This window comes from Primulina huaijiensis, chromosome 17, assembly GCF_012295235.1.
Source record: "Primulina huaijiensis isolate GDHJ02 chromosome 17, ASM1229523v2, whole genome shotgun sequence".
Lineage (NCBI taxonomy): Eukaryota > Viridiplantae > Streptophyta > Magnoliopsida > Lamiales > Gesneriaceae > Primulina > Primulina huaijiensis.
In genome coordinates this window covers 3783593-3800680 of record NC_133322.1, presented here as the reverse complement: position 1 = coordinate 3800680, position 17088 = coordinate 3783593, and the positions used below count along the sequence as shown (strand labels likewise).

The following is a 17088-nucleotide window of genomic DNA, read 5'->3' as shown; positions in this document are numbered from 1 at the left end:
ATATATTTTCTACATGAGAATATCATTCATTGAAAAAATTATATAATATTTGATAGGTTTTTCTAGACTTTTTGTTTGAAATATCTGAACAAAGTTCATATTCATAATTTTAAGACAACATTTTATTATTACAGACTATGTATTATTATTATTATTATTATTATTGAGTTATAAATATATTTATTTATTTTTACCCGAACAAGTGGGTCGAGGCAAGCTATTTTTCCCAAGGTCTTTGCAATCATTTCTGGTATCGTTATCAGATGACAGTGTAACATAGTGACTTGACATTGCCACCATATACACATTACACGCATAGTTTTCGTTTTTTAGGATAAAAAAAGGTTGAGTCCATGCATTTCGTGGCAGTTTTGTACTTTACCCATTCAATTACTCTTTCTTGGAATTATTATTTTTTTTTAAAAAAAAATGGTCCCAATTTTATATTGTTCACCGTATTTCCTTTTATTTTAAATTAATTTCTCCCATTTTATTGTATTTACTCATTCCTCGGCTTCGATAAAATTCAAACTAAGTTATGTATCATAAGAAAATAATTCATGTTATTGATCTCTCTCGGTTCGGAACAAAATGCATAAACTACAAGTCGAGACAAGGATGTTCTTATGTTCGCAAGACGAAATTACCCGTATGAAAGTGCTATACGTTACAGACAATCATCTCTAAGATACAACGATTTTGAGTTGAGAGTGCATCACTACAAACTCTTGATATCAACGAACAAAAAGACGCAGCAGCTTTCAAGGATGAAAAGAATGTGTGATGCAGCAAAATGGCAAAATGATTCTGAATGATGTATGAGAGAGATTATTTATATTTATAAATGATCGACAGATGCGTAGAAGATACACAACTTTTCGGACCGGATGAGTAAAAGAGTCGCAACTCTCTACGAGTGATGAAGGGCTCGGAGCAGATGCAACTTTCGAGAAGGGACGCACATACTGTTTCGAGTGTTCAAATTATGTTAGGGCCCAAACCCTTAGCTGAAACTTGGAGCTTATAAGGGATACTAAACTTGGCTATTTTTCCAATGTGGGACAACTCTCATTGCCTTTTCATTCACCACTCTTCGCTCTTCATTTATCCAACAATTCATTCGTCACGAAATATGGATAGCAAACTCGAAAAACGGATTTTCTATAATCGGATAATCGAAATACCTTATTTTGGTTAAAAGATTAACCCGAAATCAGAATCACGGGGTTTGAAATGCATGAATGGAATTTAACCTTCTTTCAAAACATGCAAGATGCATGGATTAATGAAATTATGTATCTTTTACCCCCCCAACAAGATTTAAATTTTCCCAATAATATACAAAGTCATTTATCTCTGGTCTGTCTAATGCCTAAAACCCAAAAAGTAGGGACCCTTGATTGGCATACTGTATAATGGATAAAAAAAAAAAAAAGGGGGGGCAGGTGACATATTAAATTAAATGTGACCAAATGGGATTTTTATAATACTATGACATATAGTATATTTTAAAAATTATTTACCTGCTATTTTTCGATTTGTTTATATGTAACCTACACTACAAGACGAACGAAAATGATTTGTAAGTATATGGCAGTGCGGCCCAATAGAGTAAATTCAACTGATTCTAGCCCAGCTCGGCCCATGATTTGGCCCATTTCGTTTTGCATGGAAATTTAAGGGAAATCTGATGTAGTTGATGGCAGAAAGAAAACCATTCGACGCGACGCTATGGGGTTGTGCATGGAGAAAGTTGCTGTCACCAATCTATCCCTATACCTGAAAATACAAGTAATGGCTGAGTTGATGCGTTAGCTATATGCAGATTAAATTAACACGTTAAAAATTATTCATATGAAATCTTCTCACACAATGTTTTTTTGTTGTTTATCACCATACATTACAAAGGTGGTAATTAATGACTTTTTCTCCATGGAGGAGAATAAATTTGGCTTGATACATAAATCTTCTTGAATTGGTGGATTCATTCGACTCTATCTTTGAGGTAATAATTGTAAATGAGTCACATGTGTTTTTCACGTCGACGAACTAACCAAATTTGTGCTAGTGGAATACACAGCAGGCTTTCTCTTGCACGTAGGGCAACCGTCCCTGTCCCAGTTTGAACATGCATGTGTATATATTACCTTACCTGCTATCCCATTTGTTGGGTTGTTGAGTGTTCATGGAATCAATCACCTTAATATTGAGCATCTAAATCAATTATTGTCAACCACTCCGGAAGGTATTAAGATTGGAACTTGGACCTGACTCAACCCCAAAAGCTAGCTCAGGAGGAGAGGATTGTCCAAGCCCATATATGCAAGTCCCAGATATTTTATCCAACCGATGTGAGACAACTAACACACCCCCTCACGCCCAGAAATGAATCTGGAGCGTGAAGTTTGTAAATGACTCAACTATGGACAGAACAGGTGGTACAACACATAACGGTGGAACCTGAGCTCTGATACCATATTAAGATTGGAACTTGGACCTAACTCAACCCCAAAAGCTAGCTCAGGGGGAGAGGATTGTTCAAACCCATATATGCAAGTTTCAGGTATTTTATCCAACCGATGTAAGACAACTAACAGAAAGTGAGATCTTTATTTTTATTTATTTTTATTCCAAATATGTTTTCTTCCTTGACATTGAAATCAAATTCTCATGGTTTAACATGAAGAATTATATTCAAAATAATCGATGTTTTACGAAAATCGATATCGGTTTATCGAGTTGTCTAATTAAATTAGCTATTTGGAGCTATATTTAATTTAATCTGTACACATACAATCACTTCTTTGCTGTATGTTATAAATGATTATTTGTCTTTCCACAATATTGTCTCAAGTGTCAAATTTGTGGGACGGATCTCCGATTCGACCTAATCCACCAAGAAATATTACTTTTTATAGTTAATATATAATTTTTTATTGCGAAAGTATCATTTTTATTGGTTGTGTTACGAAACGATATCATGTGATATATGTTGTTTTGAGTGAAAATATTCGACATATGAAAAATATTATATTTATATTAAAAATATTATTTTTACTATAAAAATATAAATTTTTTATATTTTTATGTTAAAAATATTATTTTTATTATAAAAATATAATTTTTTTAATTATATTATGAAAATTTTTTTGTAATATATGGTCATTTGAGTGAAAAATATTAATTTTTATGTCAAAAATATATTGTGTAATATATATTAATTTAATTAAAACTTATTACTTTTATGTAAAAAGATTACTTTTCAATACGCACGAATAGAACATGTCAATCAGTCTCACGGATATAGATTACGTATTCGTGTGACTTTTATGCATGAGACATACTCTTGTCTTTATTAAATATTTTTAATTATCAAAATAAATTTGGAGGAAATTGAAATTTATGAACTATATATTTGGCACAATGAGATAATTAATAATTCAAAATATACATATCTTTAGCTGAAATTTATGGATTATATAATTAATTTTAATTGCTGTGGAATTAGAATCACATATGAATGATATAAAAAAAACAGTTAAAACCGTATCCTTTCACACCAAATAATATAGAATTAATTGTTAGCCTCTAAGATGATTACATTTATTAATTGGGCATACCAAACTAACATCTGTAAAGCCTAATTCATATTCATATTTTATTTAAGAAAAATCTAGCATTTAATCCACAAAAATCAATACATGCTAATTATTTTTTTTGGACGAGAATATCAATCCAATAGTCAATAATAAGATGGTTACTTGTTCTCATGTTCATCGAGTTGGTAGAGTAAATAAATAATTTTTTTGGACGAACTTGTTTTGTGTCGTCGGAATTTATCTGACTAATTTGATTTACATGTTTTTGAATTAACCTAAAGATTTATCGAAGATGGTCGAGTTCATAAAAAAAAAGTATGTTTATGGTTATTACAAAAACTTGTGTGAAACGATCTCATGGTTCGTATTTTGTGAGACAGATATCTTATTTGGGTCATCCATGAAAAAATATTATTTTTATGCTAAGAATATTTTTTTATTGTCAATATCAATAGGATTAATCCGTCTCACGAATTTTTATCTGTGAACTCCTCTTTGTGTTAGAAAATGATATGATAGGTAGAGCAAATGCATACAATCTAACGTAAGTGGCGGTGGTGACCTCTTTGTGTCCCTCCTTTTTTGCCACCTCTTCTCTCTACTCTCCCACTTTCTCATCTTATTTTATTCTTTCTTTATCTTCCATTCACATTTTTCCATTTGTTTTGTATTATTTTATTCTGCTCCCAAAAGTGTTCCGTTTCCGCATCACAAAAGAAGAAAGAAATAGTATGATTTTGACAAAAATGGGGGTCAGAAAGCTCAATCAACTGCTGGAGGGGAGATTGAATGCCTGCCGCTGTTCATCGTAGAGCATCGCTTCCAAGGCAAGTTATTCCAAATGTTCAGGGGTGGAATGTAGGTCAGAGTAGAGGATGGTTGAGAAGATCTCCGGTTTTCTCAGCCTGCATTCGGCGTTTATTTATGATTTGACGGTTGTGTTTTTGTACGTTTATCAGCTGCTTTTGGGGCTGAACTGATGCGAAGTATTTTATTTTATTTTTATCGATTTTAGGTAATCTTCGAATCTCAATGTGCTTTTAATGTGATTGCCTCTTGGTGTTTTTGTATCTATTGAGAGTTTTTTTGCTGAGATTGTTCTTGTTATTCTTACATTTTGTGAAGGGACAAGGAATTTTTATTTTTTTTTTTGAATTTGTTGGTTATATTATTTGATTTAGCTTGCGTACACTTGGAGCATTTTTATGTTAAAGGGGAAAAACTAGGCAGCCCAGTTTACGAGGTGTCTTGTCAGTTAAACCACGACGGACATTTTTTTTAAAAAAAATCTTTTCTGATATATTTTCTGTTAAAAGGTGAAACCAATGGCTACTATACATGGATCGAAACCCAAAAGACACAGCTTAAGAACAACAGCTTCGGTCAGCAACAACTCTCCAACGTCATCAACAACTTCATCTTCTCGGCAATATCTCGAGCCATCTGCTGACAGTCTGAGTTCACCAGCATCATCATCTGCTCGAAGTAAACCTCAGCTCTTCTATTCAGAAAGTGCATCTTTGGATGTCGAGAAATCTAAAGAGAACGTCACAGTCACGCTGAGATTTCGCCCACTCAGGTAAATAAAAATTGTGAAACACAAGTATTTTGGTTGGTTTTTCATTCCAAATGTTGTGGTGATTCGGTAGCACTTTTGTTGCCTAGTCCGAGGGAAATTCGAAATGGAGAGGAGATTGCATGGTATGCAGATGGGGATACTATTGCAAGGAATGAGAATAATCAGTCAATTGCTTACGCATACGGTATGGCTCGTTTGTAATTTTTGGGAGCTTGGTCTCTGAGGTTGGATATGTTTGTTGCATCTTGATCATATGATCGTCTAGGAATCAACTTACTAATTTAAGCGATGCTCCTGTATGTCTGTTTTAAACATTAAAGTTCTTCCATTAATCTTTTACCTATGTAACAATTTCCAGATCGCGTTTTTGGTCCTACAACCACAACAAGGCATGTGTATGATGTTGCTGCTCAGCATGTTGTGAGTGGCGCAATGGATGGAATAAATGGTTTGCAGTTTTTGCTCTGCCCTTTTAGCTAATACACATTTTTTCCCGCAGCAACTTTCTATTTTATTAAGCCATTAAAAGGTATGTAAACTGCTAATGTATGTTGCAAAAGCGAAAACAAACAGTGCAAATTCTTTCGCATTGGATGCCCGTCCTTTTTCAAAGTATTGAATTGTTGGTTCAAGGTCGCTCAGCAGGACCACCTGATCAACTGGTTATGCTTGTGTGGCCAACTGAACAAAATATCAGTAAAAAGAAAATTTGTTTTAGTTGTTGAAACTTTTTTTTTTTGTGAGTAAGGGCCTTGCCTAAGGTAAGCTTTACTTCTCAATAGCAAGCCCTCGTTACCACAGCACTAACGGAGACAAACAGTCGAGTGAAAAGGGGATGATAATTGTTGATCTAAACTGTACAATACAAAATACACTGGGCATACATACCCAAGCATTTGCAATTCAAAATAATTCTAAGGAACCATATCATTTAAGTACACATCATTTAACAAAAGATAATATTATAATATAAACCACTACAGACCTCTACTTCGATATCTTCCAAAAGTAATTCAACAGTTGTGTTTCAACAAAAATAAAATTATTCCTAGTAGTTCAAATATAGTAAGCAGTGTAAGACATAGCTTGAACTCTTGCCTTGGTGATACATGTCATTCCCCCGTAAGTTTTCTTGAACTTTCATAGTACTCTTTGGGGGTTGTCATGGAGTAGGAGCTGCATACACAAAGTCTCACATTGTCCTTTAGATCCTAAGTAAATGAGCATCTAAAGACTAAATTGTTTATTGATTCCCTATCCAAGTGACAGAATGCACACATTTTATCGGCAAACGAAAGCCTACCCATTGTGAGAAGCTTCCTAAAGTGGCATTGTTAACTTTATTTTTGGGCAAATTTATTTCTCTGTTTCTAATTATAGGTACGATATTTGCATATGGTGTTACTAGTAGCGGAAAGACGCACACAATGCATGTAAGGGAACTTTCTTCTTGCTTTTGTTAGTCTCCTCATGTTTTGACATAAGTAGAACTCTGATCCAAGTTTTCTTCTATCTGAATGCTTAATCTTGAAACTTTCTTGTGTTGTTTTTCTTAAACTCATGTTCCCTTTGTTTCAACTGGATGAGTTGCTAGTTCTATGGTATCTCATGTCTTCAGATTAAAAATTATCAGTAACTGTCCATTTTGAACAAGATTAAAAATCATCAGTCAACTCTCCATTTTGAATAAACAAGCATGACATGTTCTCAAGTCATGTTAACCAGCTTTATTGCATTTTCACCTCAATATTCTGTGTGTCAATGCAATTTTACATGCTTTTGTTGAGAGTAATTAATAACAAAATTCACAAGTAGTTAGAAATATGCTATGACTAAAGTATTTCTAACTTAAAATATCATTAGCTTAAGTAGCTTCTATCACAATTATTGAAACTGTGGCTGATCAGGGTACGAAATTCAAATGCAAATAGCTATACATCCCAGGAGTTTATTTTAACATGATTGAATTAGTGTCTTGCAAATTCCTTCTGTTTTGACAGTTCGGTGTGTTTATTGACTGATTTCATCTGCTTGGTTAAAATCTAGTGCATAATTTAGATTGCTTGCATTTTTTCCTTTGGAAGTTTTCTTGTAAAATCCCACATTCTCTTTGCTCTTCATTTTCACAAATATGTAACCATGATGAATTGTAAATTAAGTTCTGATACACCAAGATTTTAGTGGCAGAAACTCATTAATTTATACGGTTGCAATTTCTGGACCACAGGGTGATCAGAGGTCTCCTGGTATTATTCCATTGGCTGTGAAAGATGCTTTCAGTATCATCCAAGAGGTACTTGAAATGGTTTGGCCTCAGTTGCAATCCTTGAAGCATTATAGTCTGATTAAAACTGTACTTTTGATAACTACTTCAGACTCCAAGCCGAGAATTTCTCCTACGCGTCTCTTATCTGGAAATCTACAATGAGGTTCGACTCTAGCCAATCTCCAGATTTTTTATGAATCTTCTTTCCTGCATTCAATTTTTGTCACCACACGGAATTAGATAAAAAGCAAAATATTGGAAAGTAACTGGAATGACTCCAATGTCATGCAATCCATGTCCTGTCAGCAGTTATTTGAATGAATGGGTTTATCGTCATTTGGTAGCACACATCCTATTGAAGTTTATGATGAATCTTCTATCCTTCGACTTTCCATAGCTCCCTTTTATCCCAACATTTCAATTTAATTAGTTAGAAAAAGTTGCCAATTAGGTTATAATTTCTGTAATGCTCCTTTCCTGTCAGTCATTGATTAGATGTATCACTTCACTCGTTGGAAGGATTTTTCTTCCCATTTGAATTTCACTATAAACTGAGATGTGTGTGATATTGGTTTTCTTCTCTGTTCTTTTTATCTGTAGGATTTTGTTTTCAAGATGAAGAATTATCTTTAATAGTCTTCACTATGTTTCTCTTTTCAGGTTGTCAATGATTTGTTGAATCCAGCTGGACAAAATTTGAGAATAAGAGAAGATGCACAGGTGATCCTTTTTCATTGATTAATGAATCTCTGATCTTTAAAATATTCTGGACTTAATTGTAGGACCACTTTCTCTCCTACGAATCAATTAATTACTCCATCCTGATGCAACTTCTCATTTTTTTTTCTCAAGAAACAAATAGAAAGTGTGTGGTTAATAAGGAACAGTTTATTAGTCTTAATGTCTCAATTATTTTTTCAATGGTCGAATTTGTGAAAGTTTTTGCCATGATTATCATCATGCAGTGTCCTATCAAGATTAAGAATCTTTTTGACAACTGAAGTTTGTGCCAACTGTATTTCGTTGTTTTAATGAGACAACAGACCTTATCTTGTGTATCTGATGATTTGATCCGATATTCTGTATCATTTCTTTCACTGATTAAGGATGCTCTACTTGGTGTGTGATCCAATGATTTGGAAGAACGAGATGTTTTCTAAATTTTCTGAGATAAGGTTTTGAGGTATATATATAATTTATGATAAGTTTAGGAATGCCAACTATCAGCTTAATTCACTACATTTTTTTTAAAAAAAGTATTATCATGTAATTGATACAACCTTAATTCGATTTCTCTTTTTCGATGTGAAATATGTTTTATGTTTAACCATTTTGCATTTATCAATACCACTTTGCCCCTTCTCTGGAGAGTAAAAATTCTAACTTAAGCCATCCAAGATCAAAATCTGCTGATAGAAAACTGAGTATCTCCAAAATCCTATTATTTAATAACAGGATATGATTTTTTTGAATAGAGCTTCTGAAAGATAAAATGGAGGGATTGGTGTATTTGGGCTCATTTTATAAACTATAAGGAAGCATGGTTTGACGTGGCACTGTCGTCATGATGCATTGTGTGGAATTTCTGGAGATGATTTGTACGATGCATGTATGGAAGAGAATGTATTGTGAGATAGTTTAAATCTTTATATTTTATGCTATTGGGGCTAATCTAAAATAAATATGTATGCCAGATAAATGAATCTCAAATGTTTTTAATTGGTTGTTGCCCCTGAGAAACATTGGGAGGTAGCTTAATTGCAGTAGAGAAAAAATGAGGATTTTTGAGAAAATGCAAAATATGGAGCTAACAAAGACGTAATGCTTGCTCTATCAAATTAAGGAAAAAAAATTATGGGACATGAGCGGAGATTTCCATTGACTTTGGTGAAACATAAAGGAGCAGAAAGAGATTAAAGACTTAAAGGGCAAAACCAGATGCAATTTTTGCTAGCAGTTTTTTTATCTGAGCATTAAGTTTCTTCTCGTGCTGTATTCCACGTAGAATAGTTATTTCTTAGTTTTTTCCACCATGTAAGTGGTGTGTAATACACAATCAGTTGCAATCAAAGTTGCTGATGTTGCTTGTTGAAAAAAAGACACAAAAGAGAGAATTTTTTAGATTCTTCTCAGTAAAGGCTTGTCCGGAAAGTGTGTATTATATGGCTTTTTAGGGGCCATGGTATGCCTACTTTTTCAATTAGAAGAAGGGTTGTTGGAGGTGAATATAGAATGCAGTAGCCTGCTAGCCTCTGAATGTTAGTTTGCACTTAGTTTTTTTCTCTTGCATTTCCTTGGTTGTCCTTGTTGATGAGGGTCAGGCATCAAGTATGTTCTATTGTGAATGATGCTTTCTCTATGGAATAACCAAAACATCAAGGGGTGAACTGAAAACGAAAATTTGAAGTATTCACGTCCTTGTGGAGTTGGGTAACTTTTGAATTGTCCGAAGTTAATTTGACTTTTATTTTGTCTGAGCATTTGGCTTATTTTATTTGATGCTACAAGTCAAATTATAAAAGTGAACTGCTCAAATAATGACTAGATGAGGTTCATATATAATTTATTCATTTAAAGTACTTATCATGCAGTCTGCCCCAGTTTATGTAATTATCTGTGCGCTGGTATGAGGTTGTGTTTAATTGGTTGCAGGGAACCTTTGTTGACGGAGTCAAGGAAGAAGTTGTGTTATCACCTGCTCATGCCCTATCTCTTATAGCTGCTGGAGAAGGTAAACTTGTGCATCTATATTTATTATCAAACATGTTCAGTGTACAGTATAAATTACAGTATCAGTTGGAGTGCAAACTTTTTGGCTTTGGTCCCGGGCAATCATGCTGTTTGTGCACTGTTACAAGTTCATGTATCACATGTTACACATGCCTTATTTTTTTAGGGTATTGAATGCTAACATTAGTCTGGATTACCGCTTACTGCTTATTTAGACATCATCAACTTCTATCATTTTTTGTGAACTGTGATATCTAAAGTAGTTAACAAATTTAATAAAATTAATACTTATTTACTTTTGCTCGCATTTGTTTTTTGTTTTTCTCAATGCTGACCACAGAGCATAGACATGTGGGTTCGACATTCTTCAATTTACTTAGCAGCAGAAGTCATACAATCTTCACTCTGGTAAGTACTGCATCAAAATGTTTTATTGGATGCAATTCTTAGGGCTTATTTTCTTGTTTCTATTAATACTTCATGTGAAAGTATTGTAAATTTCTTGGCTGTACAGACCATAGAGAGTAGTCCCTGTGGAGAAAATAGTGAAGGTGAAGCTATTACCTTGTCACAATTGGTATATGCTTTCTCTAATACAGATTACTCTCTTTCTCATGGCATAATCTCATTTCACAATATCAGCGTATTTACTCAATGCATTGATGAAGTTGACTATTTATATTCAGCTGAATATCTCTGAACTTTCATTTGTAATATTCATCCCTGCAGAATCTCATTGACCTGGCAGGTTCTGAGAGCTCAAAGGCTGAAACAACAGGAATGCGTAGAAAAGAGGGATCCTATATTAATAAGAGTTTGCTGACTCTTGGAACTGTGAGATCCCTGATTTTAGTCACTTTAGTAATTGCACTCGAACAAATTCTTCTTCTAGTGAAAAATAAACACTCATTAATGCAACTGCACATGCAAACAAATTGGGGGGGACTTGAATACATGTCTGTTCAGTCACGAGCATGTACATGGACTCATAAGATTGTAAGAATGATGCACGATTTCGATTTTGCTTCCATTTTTCTGGCCCAAGATGTTTCTATTTTTCTGGAACAAACCTTGTTTTATGACCTTATGCTAAGTAACAATTCCTGATATTCTTATTTGCTTGCCAGGCAATTAATTGCTAGGTAGCAGCACATCAATAAATTTTCTTCCTTTTTTCTTTTCTTAATCTTTTTCTTTTTATATGGTTTTTTGCTAATGATCATGCAATCTGTGATGTCAATAGGTTATTTCAAAATTAACAGATGGGAAGTCTTCACACATACCTTACAGGGACTCTAAATTGACAAGGCTTCTTCAGTCCTCACTTAGTGGTCATGGGCGTGTATCTGTAAGAGTTCACACCTTTACTTTGTGCATGTGGGTTGTGCATGGAGTTTACTTCACCAATAAAAGTGGAGTGTTTATCTTGGTTCTTTATCTGTAGTACAGTGGATACAAGTTCCCTTTTTTTGTCAATTTAATTAGTAATGAAAGCATGTATTGCAATTTGTCAGGCGAAAACTGTTTAACTTAGTGATGTGATTTCTTATAATTGCTCTCGAAAGAAATATGTTCTTATATATTTACTGTTTCTTAATCAGCTAATTTGTAATATTACGCCCTCCTCAAGCAATGCTGAGGAGACACACAACACATTGAAGTTTGCCCATCGGGCAAAGCACATTGAAATTCTAGCAGCACAAAACAAGGTATGATCTTTAAATATATCCATATTGAAATCCTTATTTTAACCATTTAATTGAAGTAAGCCTTTGTAATGCAGATAATTGACGAAAAATCACTTATCAAAAAGTATCAAAATGAAATTCGTTGTTTGAAGGAAGAATTGGAACAACTGAAACAAGGCATAGTGACAGTTCCACAAAAAAAAGGTGGAGGTGACGATATTCTTATCCTAAAGCAGAAGGTGAGCCATTAGTTTCCGTGAGCTGTCTTGAATTTTTATTATTCTTGAAATGTATTGAAAACCGGTATGAACTATGTTATTGAATTTGTTTCTAGGAAGGATATGCTGAAGTTCTGTGAGTTCTCATATTTTAATCTTGGTGAAGAAGTCTTGTGGCTATAGTTAACTTGCAATCTCTTTTAACATCATCCAGTTGAAGTTTTTTTATCAACTGAGGGATTAGAACTTTGTTTGAAAACCCTAATTTACTTGATAAATAACTATAGATTTATTTTCTTTATAAATCCAGCATCTTACTGTGGCAGAAGTCGTCAAAGAAATTACTATCTTGTTGCCACAGCAGAAATTAAAAATTTATAAGCATCTAAGGCTTTTTTTTTCCTGATACTCAAGTGGTATACCAAGCGTCTCAATTCATTTTGATCGTGTTGGAAACTATATGCCGGCAACTCTCAACTCTCATCATCTGGCTGTGAACTTGCTTTTAGAATGGACTGATTTTATGCATATAAAGAAGTGTGTAATTTTCAACTTTTCCTTCCTTTCTGTAACAGACTCTGTGCTTTCAATGTATGACAAAATGTCAGTATGCTTGACTTCATTTGTAGCCATAAGATGTGTGAGATTAGCATTTTGAGTTTGAGATATTATGTGATTCTAAAGCATGCTCGAAATGCTTGCTTCCAGTCAATTATTGCCTTATTCATTATAAACAATGTTCAACTGTATTTTATGAATGTATGGAAAATCTTGATAGAACCCAAATTTTATTATGACCAGAACAGTTGGCAAGATCAAGGTTTTATAGCTCTACTTATCTCGAGAAATTTGTGAACTTTTGCCTCAAGTAGTTGAAAGGACGTGATTTTTTATTTCTCTCTTTGTTGGGAGCGCCATTGATTATATTCTAAACGCATGCATGTGTGCACAACAACTTGAACCAAGAACTTAAAATCTTGATAAATCATCCTGCCGGAAAACATTGGTAAAGGATCTCAAAAGGAATTGTGGGGGAAGAACTTCTATAACGAAAAGCTTTGTTATAGAAAGAACTTCCAAGTTTTTATTTATTTTTATTCTAAGATGATAACCACGATTGGTCTTAATTTGATAAAAAAAAAATTCATCTTAATGTTTTTTTCCTCTGGATCCCTGCACAAAATGTGGGTGAAGGTATCTCATTGGTCCTGTCATTTTATTGGCTATTCAGTTGGTCTTTCAACCAATTGTTTCCTCTTTGAAGTTCAATAATCCTTTTAAATGGAATCCACCATAAGGAAAAAAAATGGTTTGTCATGTATTCAGTTGATTTAATGATTTGTGTTGGACTAGTTTCTGAAGCTTGAAGATGGTCAAGTGCGACTACAGTCAAGATTGGAAGAAGAAGAAGAGGCCAAAGCTGCTTTAATGGGGAGAATACAGCGTTTGACAAAACTAATTCTTGTTTCAACAAAAGCTTCACAATCACCAAGAGTTGCTCACAGTTCAAGACCGAGAAGAAGACATTCCTTTGGGGAAGAAGAGGTTTGAATTCATTGCTTTTGATCTTTTTCTCCATTTCCTTCTTTGATCTTCTCACTGCAGATTGTGCGTGGGTGAAATGACTCCTAAATGTGCCTTTTATTATTTTTAAAATGGCTAAACTTCATATTTTCTGGTTCTTCCATTTGATTCCTTGGCAGCTTGCTTATCTTCCGCATAGAAGACGAGACCACATCTTGGATGATGAAAGTATGGACATCTATGTTTCTCCTGATGGCAATGCTGAAACTGTAGATGACCCATTGAAAGAAGAGAGAAGGACAAAGAAGAATGGTTTGCTGAACTGGTTGAAGTTACGGGTGCGTGTGATGCGTCATTTAGTTTTCTTCGGTTTTGCATTCTAAGATGTTTCATATTTTTTCGTTCTCCGTATTCAGTTCCCTGATTAAAGTTTCACATTTCATAAACTAACCTTGCTAAGTTTTTGCGATCATAGAAACGAGATAGTGGCATAGGGACATTGGTAAGCTCTAGTGAGAAGTCCAGTGGAGTTAAATCAACGAGCAGTCCTTCAACTCCTCAAGCTGATAGCACAAATATTCACATAGAAGCAAGACAATCACATTCTTTTCTCACAGAAAGCACTCCTTCTGCCAATCATTTATCTAACTCAAGACAATATGAAATGTTTGAGCCTGAGGATAATTATTCTGGACTAGAGATTCCACTGGTATGACACACGAATTCTCATGTGTTTTTCTTGTAAGCAGAGTGCTTTGATTATATTAAATGAAATCAACTTATGTAGTCTTTGTTGAATTTCTTCTGCCTTATTAGACAATATAATCCTTGTCGATCCATAGTTTTGGTGTGTGAACCATCACATCCACCTTTATCTTATGTTCAACAGACCAGCATAAAGACTATGGACCAGATTGACCTTCTGAGAGAGCAGCATAAGATTTTGTCAGGTGAAGTCGCACTTCAAACAAGTGCTCTGAAACGATTATCTGAGGAGGCTACCAAAACACCCAAGGAGCAAATCCAGGTAAAATTTCTATATCCCATATTTGTCCATGTTCCGATGTTCTTGGACATCATAATTGACTTTTTATCTTTCTTAATTTAGGTGGAGATTAGAAATTTGAAGGAAGAAATGGGGAAAAAGAGTTATCAAATAGCTTCATTGGAAAAGCAAATATCAGATTCCATCATTCCTCATGGCAAGGAGGACAAATTAGAACAATCGCTAGTAATTTCAGACTTTAACTTCTAGCAATGCTTCGGTACTTGAATTAAACTCATCTTTCTAATATAATGTTTACTCATACTGCAGTCCCTCTCTGAACTAATGGACCAGTTAAATGAGAAGTCTTTTGAACTTGAGGTACTATACCTTGTACATCTGGACCATTTTTTTTTTATTTTTGTGTTTACAAATTATCAGATATCCATGTGTTGAATACTAAGATAAAGTTCATGTCTGAAGTCTTGTCACAAATTTTGGAATTGAACATCTGTTCCTTATTCTAGTGGCCCATGTGATAACTAGAATACATTGCCAATTGTGGCCTTGGATTTTTGCAAGCTGTCTATGCTCAATCCATCCTCAGTGCCTGGTTTGTCATCATATAGATCATGAAACTGGAGTCACTATGAGATGGAATTCCTAATTAGATGGTTTCTTTTTTCTTGTTTCTTGTTTCTTGTTTCCAGGTCAAAGCTGCCGATAATCGAATAATCCAGGAGCAGCTGAACCAAAAGGTGCCACCTTGTTTCATCTCTATTTGCAAGAATTTGTTAAATGTTCATCATTTTGGTTAAATATATTAGTGTACTCATTGTATCAGACGTTGGAATGTGAAGAATTGCAAGAAACAGTTGTGTCCTTTAAACGACAGTTGTCCAGTGCTGTACATCGGGGAGGCTTCAGTTCATTGACAGATGATTTGCAAAGCTTTTCTGAAACTACTCGCATACAGCAGATGGGAAAAAAAAATGCAGCGATAAAAGATTCAAATGATATGTTGCTTCTACAAGCTAAGGTTCAAATCATATCTCAACTCCTTCCATGATTTTCGACGGATGTTTTTGGTTTTTCAGTGTTTATTGAGTACGTTCTGTTTTGAGAGAGGGATTGACCACCTGCTGCCATGAAATAGTCCCCGTCATTTAGTAACAAGTGAAGATTGCCTACTGTATTGAGTACTAGCTAATGTTTGATCTACGTTTCTGCAATGCTGATCTTATGCTTTTACCCCTTGTAGGCAAGTGAAATTGAAGAACTAAAGAAGAAACTAGCTGAATTAACCGATTCAAAGAATGAACTAGAGCTGCAGAATAATAAACTTGCGGATGAGAGTTCATATGCAAAGGGATTAGCATCTGCTGCTGCTGTTGAATTGAAGGCACTGTCAGAAGAGGTTACAAAGCTAATGAATCAAAACGAAAGATTGAACGCCGAGCTTGAAGCCCAAAAAAAATTGCCAACCCAACGCCGAACTGCCATACCTAACAGCAGGAATGCTCGGAGAGATAGTTATGTCAAACCTCATGGTGTTGTCTTAACCTCTGATATCAAGAGAGAATTGGCCCTCAGCCGTGAAAGAGAGCAATCTTTTGAAGCTGCCTTGGCCGAAAAGGTTGAAACAGAATCCGAACTGCTGAAGAGACTCGAAGAATCCAAACAGAAAGAAGCGTACCTGGAGAATGAACTTGCAAACATGTGGATACTCACCGCAAAACTTAAAAAATCTCAAGGCCTTGACTGTGATGAACTAACTACAGAAAACCCGAAGCATGATGACTTTGATATTCAGAATAGTCAATTATTTTAATAATTAGTATGTGTTTGTAAATGGTTGGAGAGGATTTTTTGGACTTTTTTAGTGTTTGCTAGTTGGTGTGATTCTGGTTCTACATCGTGAGTTCAATTAAATTTCTAACTTGTATTTGCATGTGCTGGCTTTAGACAACGGTTGATTCAGCATTGATGCTGTCTTGTGTTGAGAAGTACCAACATCAGTTATTTCTCACAAGTTACTCACACGTGCGGTAACTGGTTTCAAATATATTTGGCCCCAAAACCAAGAGTGGGTCTCCGCTTTCGCTTTCGCTTTCGATATGTGAATGCCCACAAATTTCTGTATAATTCACTCTGTTGCAAAAGCCTATGGAATATGGTGATTATCTATTCTTGGATGGGTACGGAAGTGTTGGACAAATCAATCTCGAGTACGTTCATAGTGCAATTTCGGTCGGACAATTTTCAACTCAGTATAGTCGTCGGCTTTCAATTATTATATTAAAGGCGCCACTTATCCTAAGAAACAAGCATATATGAAAAATTTACCGATCGATACAGTAAAAAATAAGTACTTTGAGGATTGGTCTCACACACACACACACGCATATATATAATAATAATAATAATACATCCTTCTTATTAATCTAGAAAATATTTCCTTCATGATATATAAAATAATAATAATAATAATAATAATAA

General features: G+C 34.5%; 1 protein-coding gene across 4 annotated transcripts; it reads left to right on the top strand.

Annotated features, from left to right (window-relative positions):
- The first annotated feature begins 4162 nt into the window (after nucleotides 1-4162).
- LOC140963559 (kinesin-like protein KIN-7K, chloroplastic) lies at nucleotides 4163-16611 on the top strand. 4 transcript variants are annotated; one of them, XM_073422933.1, is made up of 25 exons: nucleotides 4163-4426; nucleotides 4559-4614; nucleotides 4916-5178; nucleotides 5265-5362; nucleotides 5537-5626; nucleotides 6559-6611; nucleotides 7406-7471; nucleotides 7554-7607; nucleotides 8105-8164; nucleotides 10097-10175; nucleotides 10515-10582; nucleotides 10689-10751; nucleotides 10904-11008; nucleotides 11418-11522; nucleotides 11776-11883; nucleotides 11958-12101; nucleotides 13434-13625; nucleotides 13784-13942; nucleotides 14080-14313; nucleotides 14494-14631; nucleotides 14713-14835; nucleotides 14920-14970; nucleotides 15300-15347; nucleotides 15434-15628; nucleotides 15851-16611. In XM_073422933.1, the coding sequence occupies exons 3-25, from the start codon at nucleotides 4925-4927 to the stop codon at nucleotides 16418-16420; spliced, it is 3057 nt and encodes a 1018-aa protein (XP_073279034.1). In that variant the 5' UTR covers nucleotides 4163-4426; nucleotides 4559-4614; nucleotides 4916-4924; the 3' UTR covers nucleotides 16421-16611. The 4 variants fall into 4 exon arrangements, with proteins under 4 accessions (XP_073279034.1, XP_073279033.1, XP_073279031.1 ...); XM_073422932.1 differs by lacking the exon at nucleotides 4559-4614; XM_073422930.1 differs by having other exon boundaries at nucleotides 4163-4614.
- Nucleotides 16612-17088: the final 477 nt, after the last annotated feature.

What these genes read in the sequence shown, in the direction of transcription:
- LOC140963559 (XM_073422932.1), top strand. Translation starts at nt 4,925, where the DNA reads ATGGCTACTATACATGGATCGAAACCCAAAAGACACAGCTTAAGAACA. An exon ending in CTTTCAGTATCATCCAAGAG is followed by an intron (nt 7,472 to 7,553) that starts GTACTTGAAATG and finishes TAACTACTTCAG; the next exon opens with ACTCCAAGCCGAGAATTTCT. An exon ending in TTCTAGCAGCACAAAACAAG is followed by an intron (nt 11,884 to 11,957) that starts GTATGATCTTTA and finishes TTTGTAATGCAG; the next exon opens with ATAATTGACGAAAAATCACT.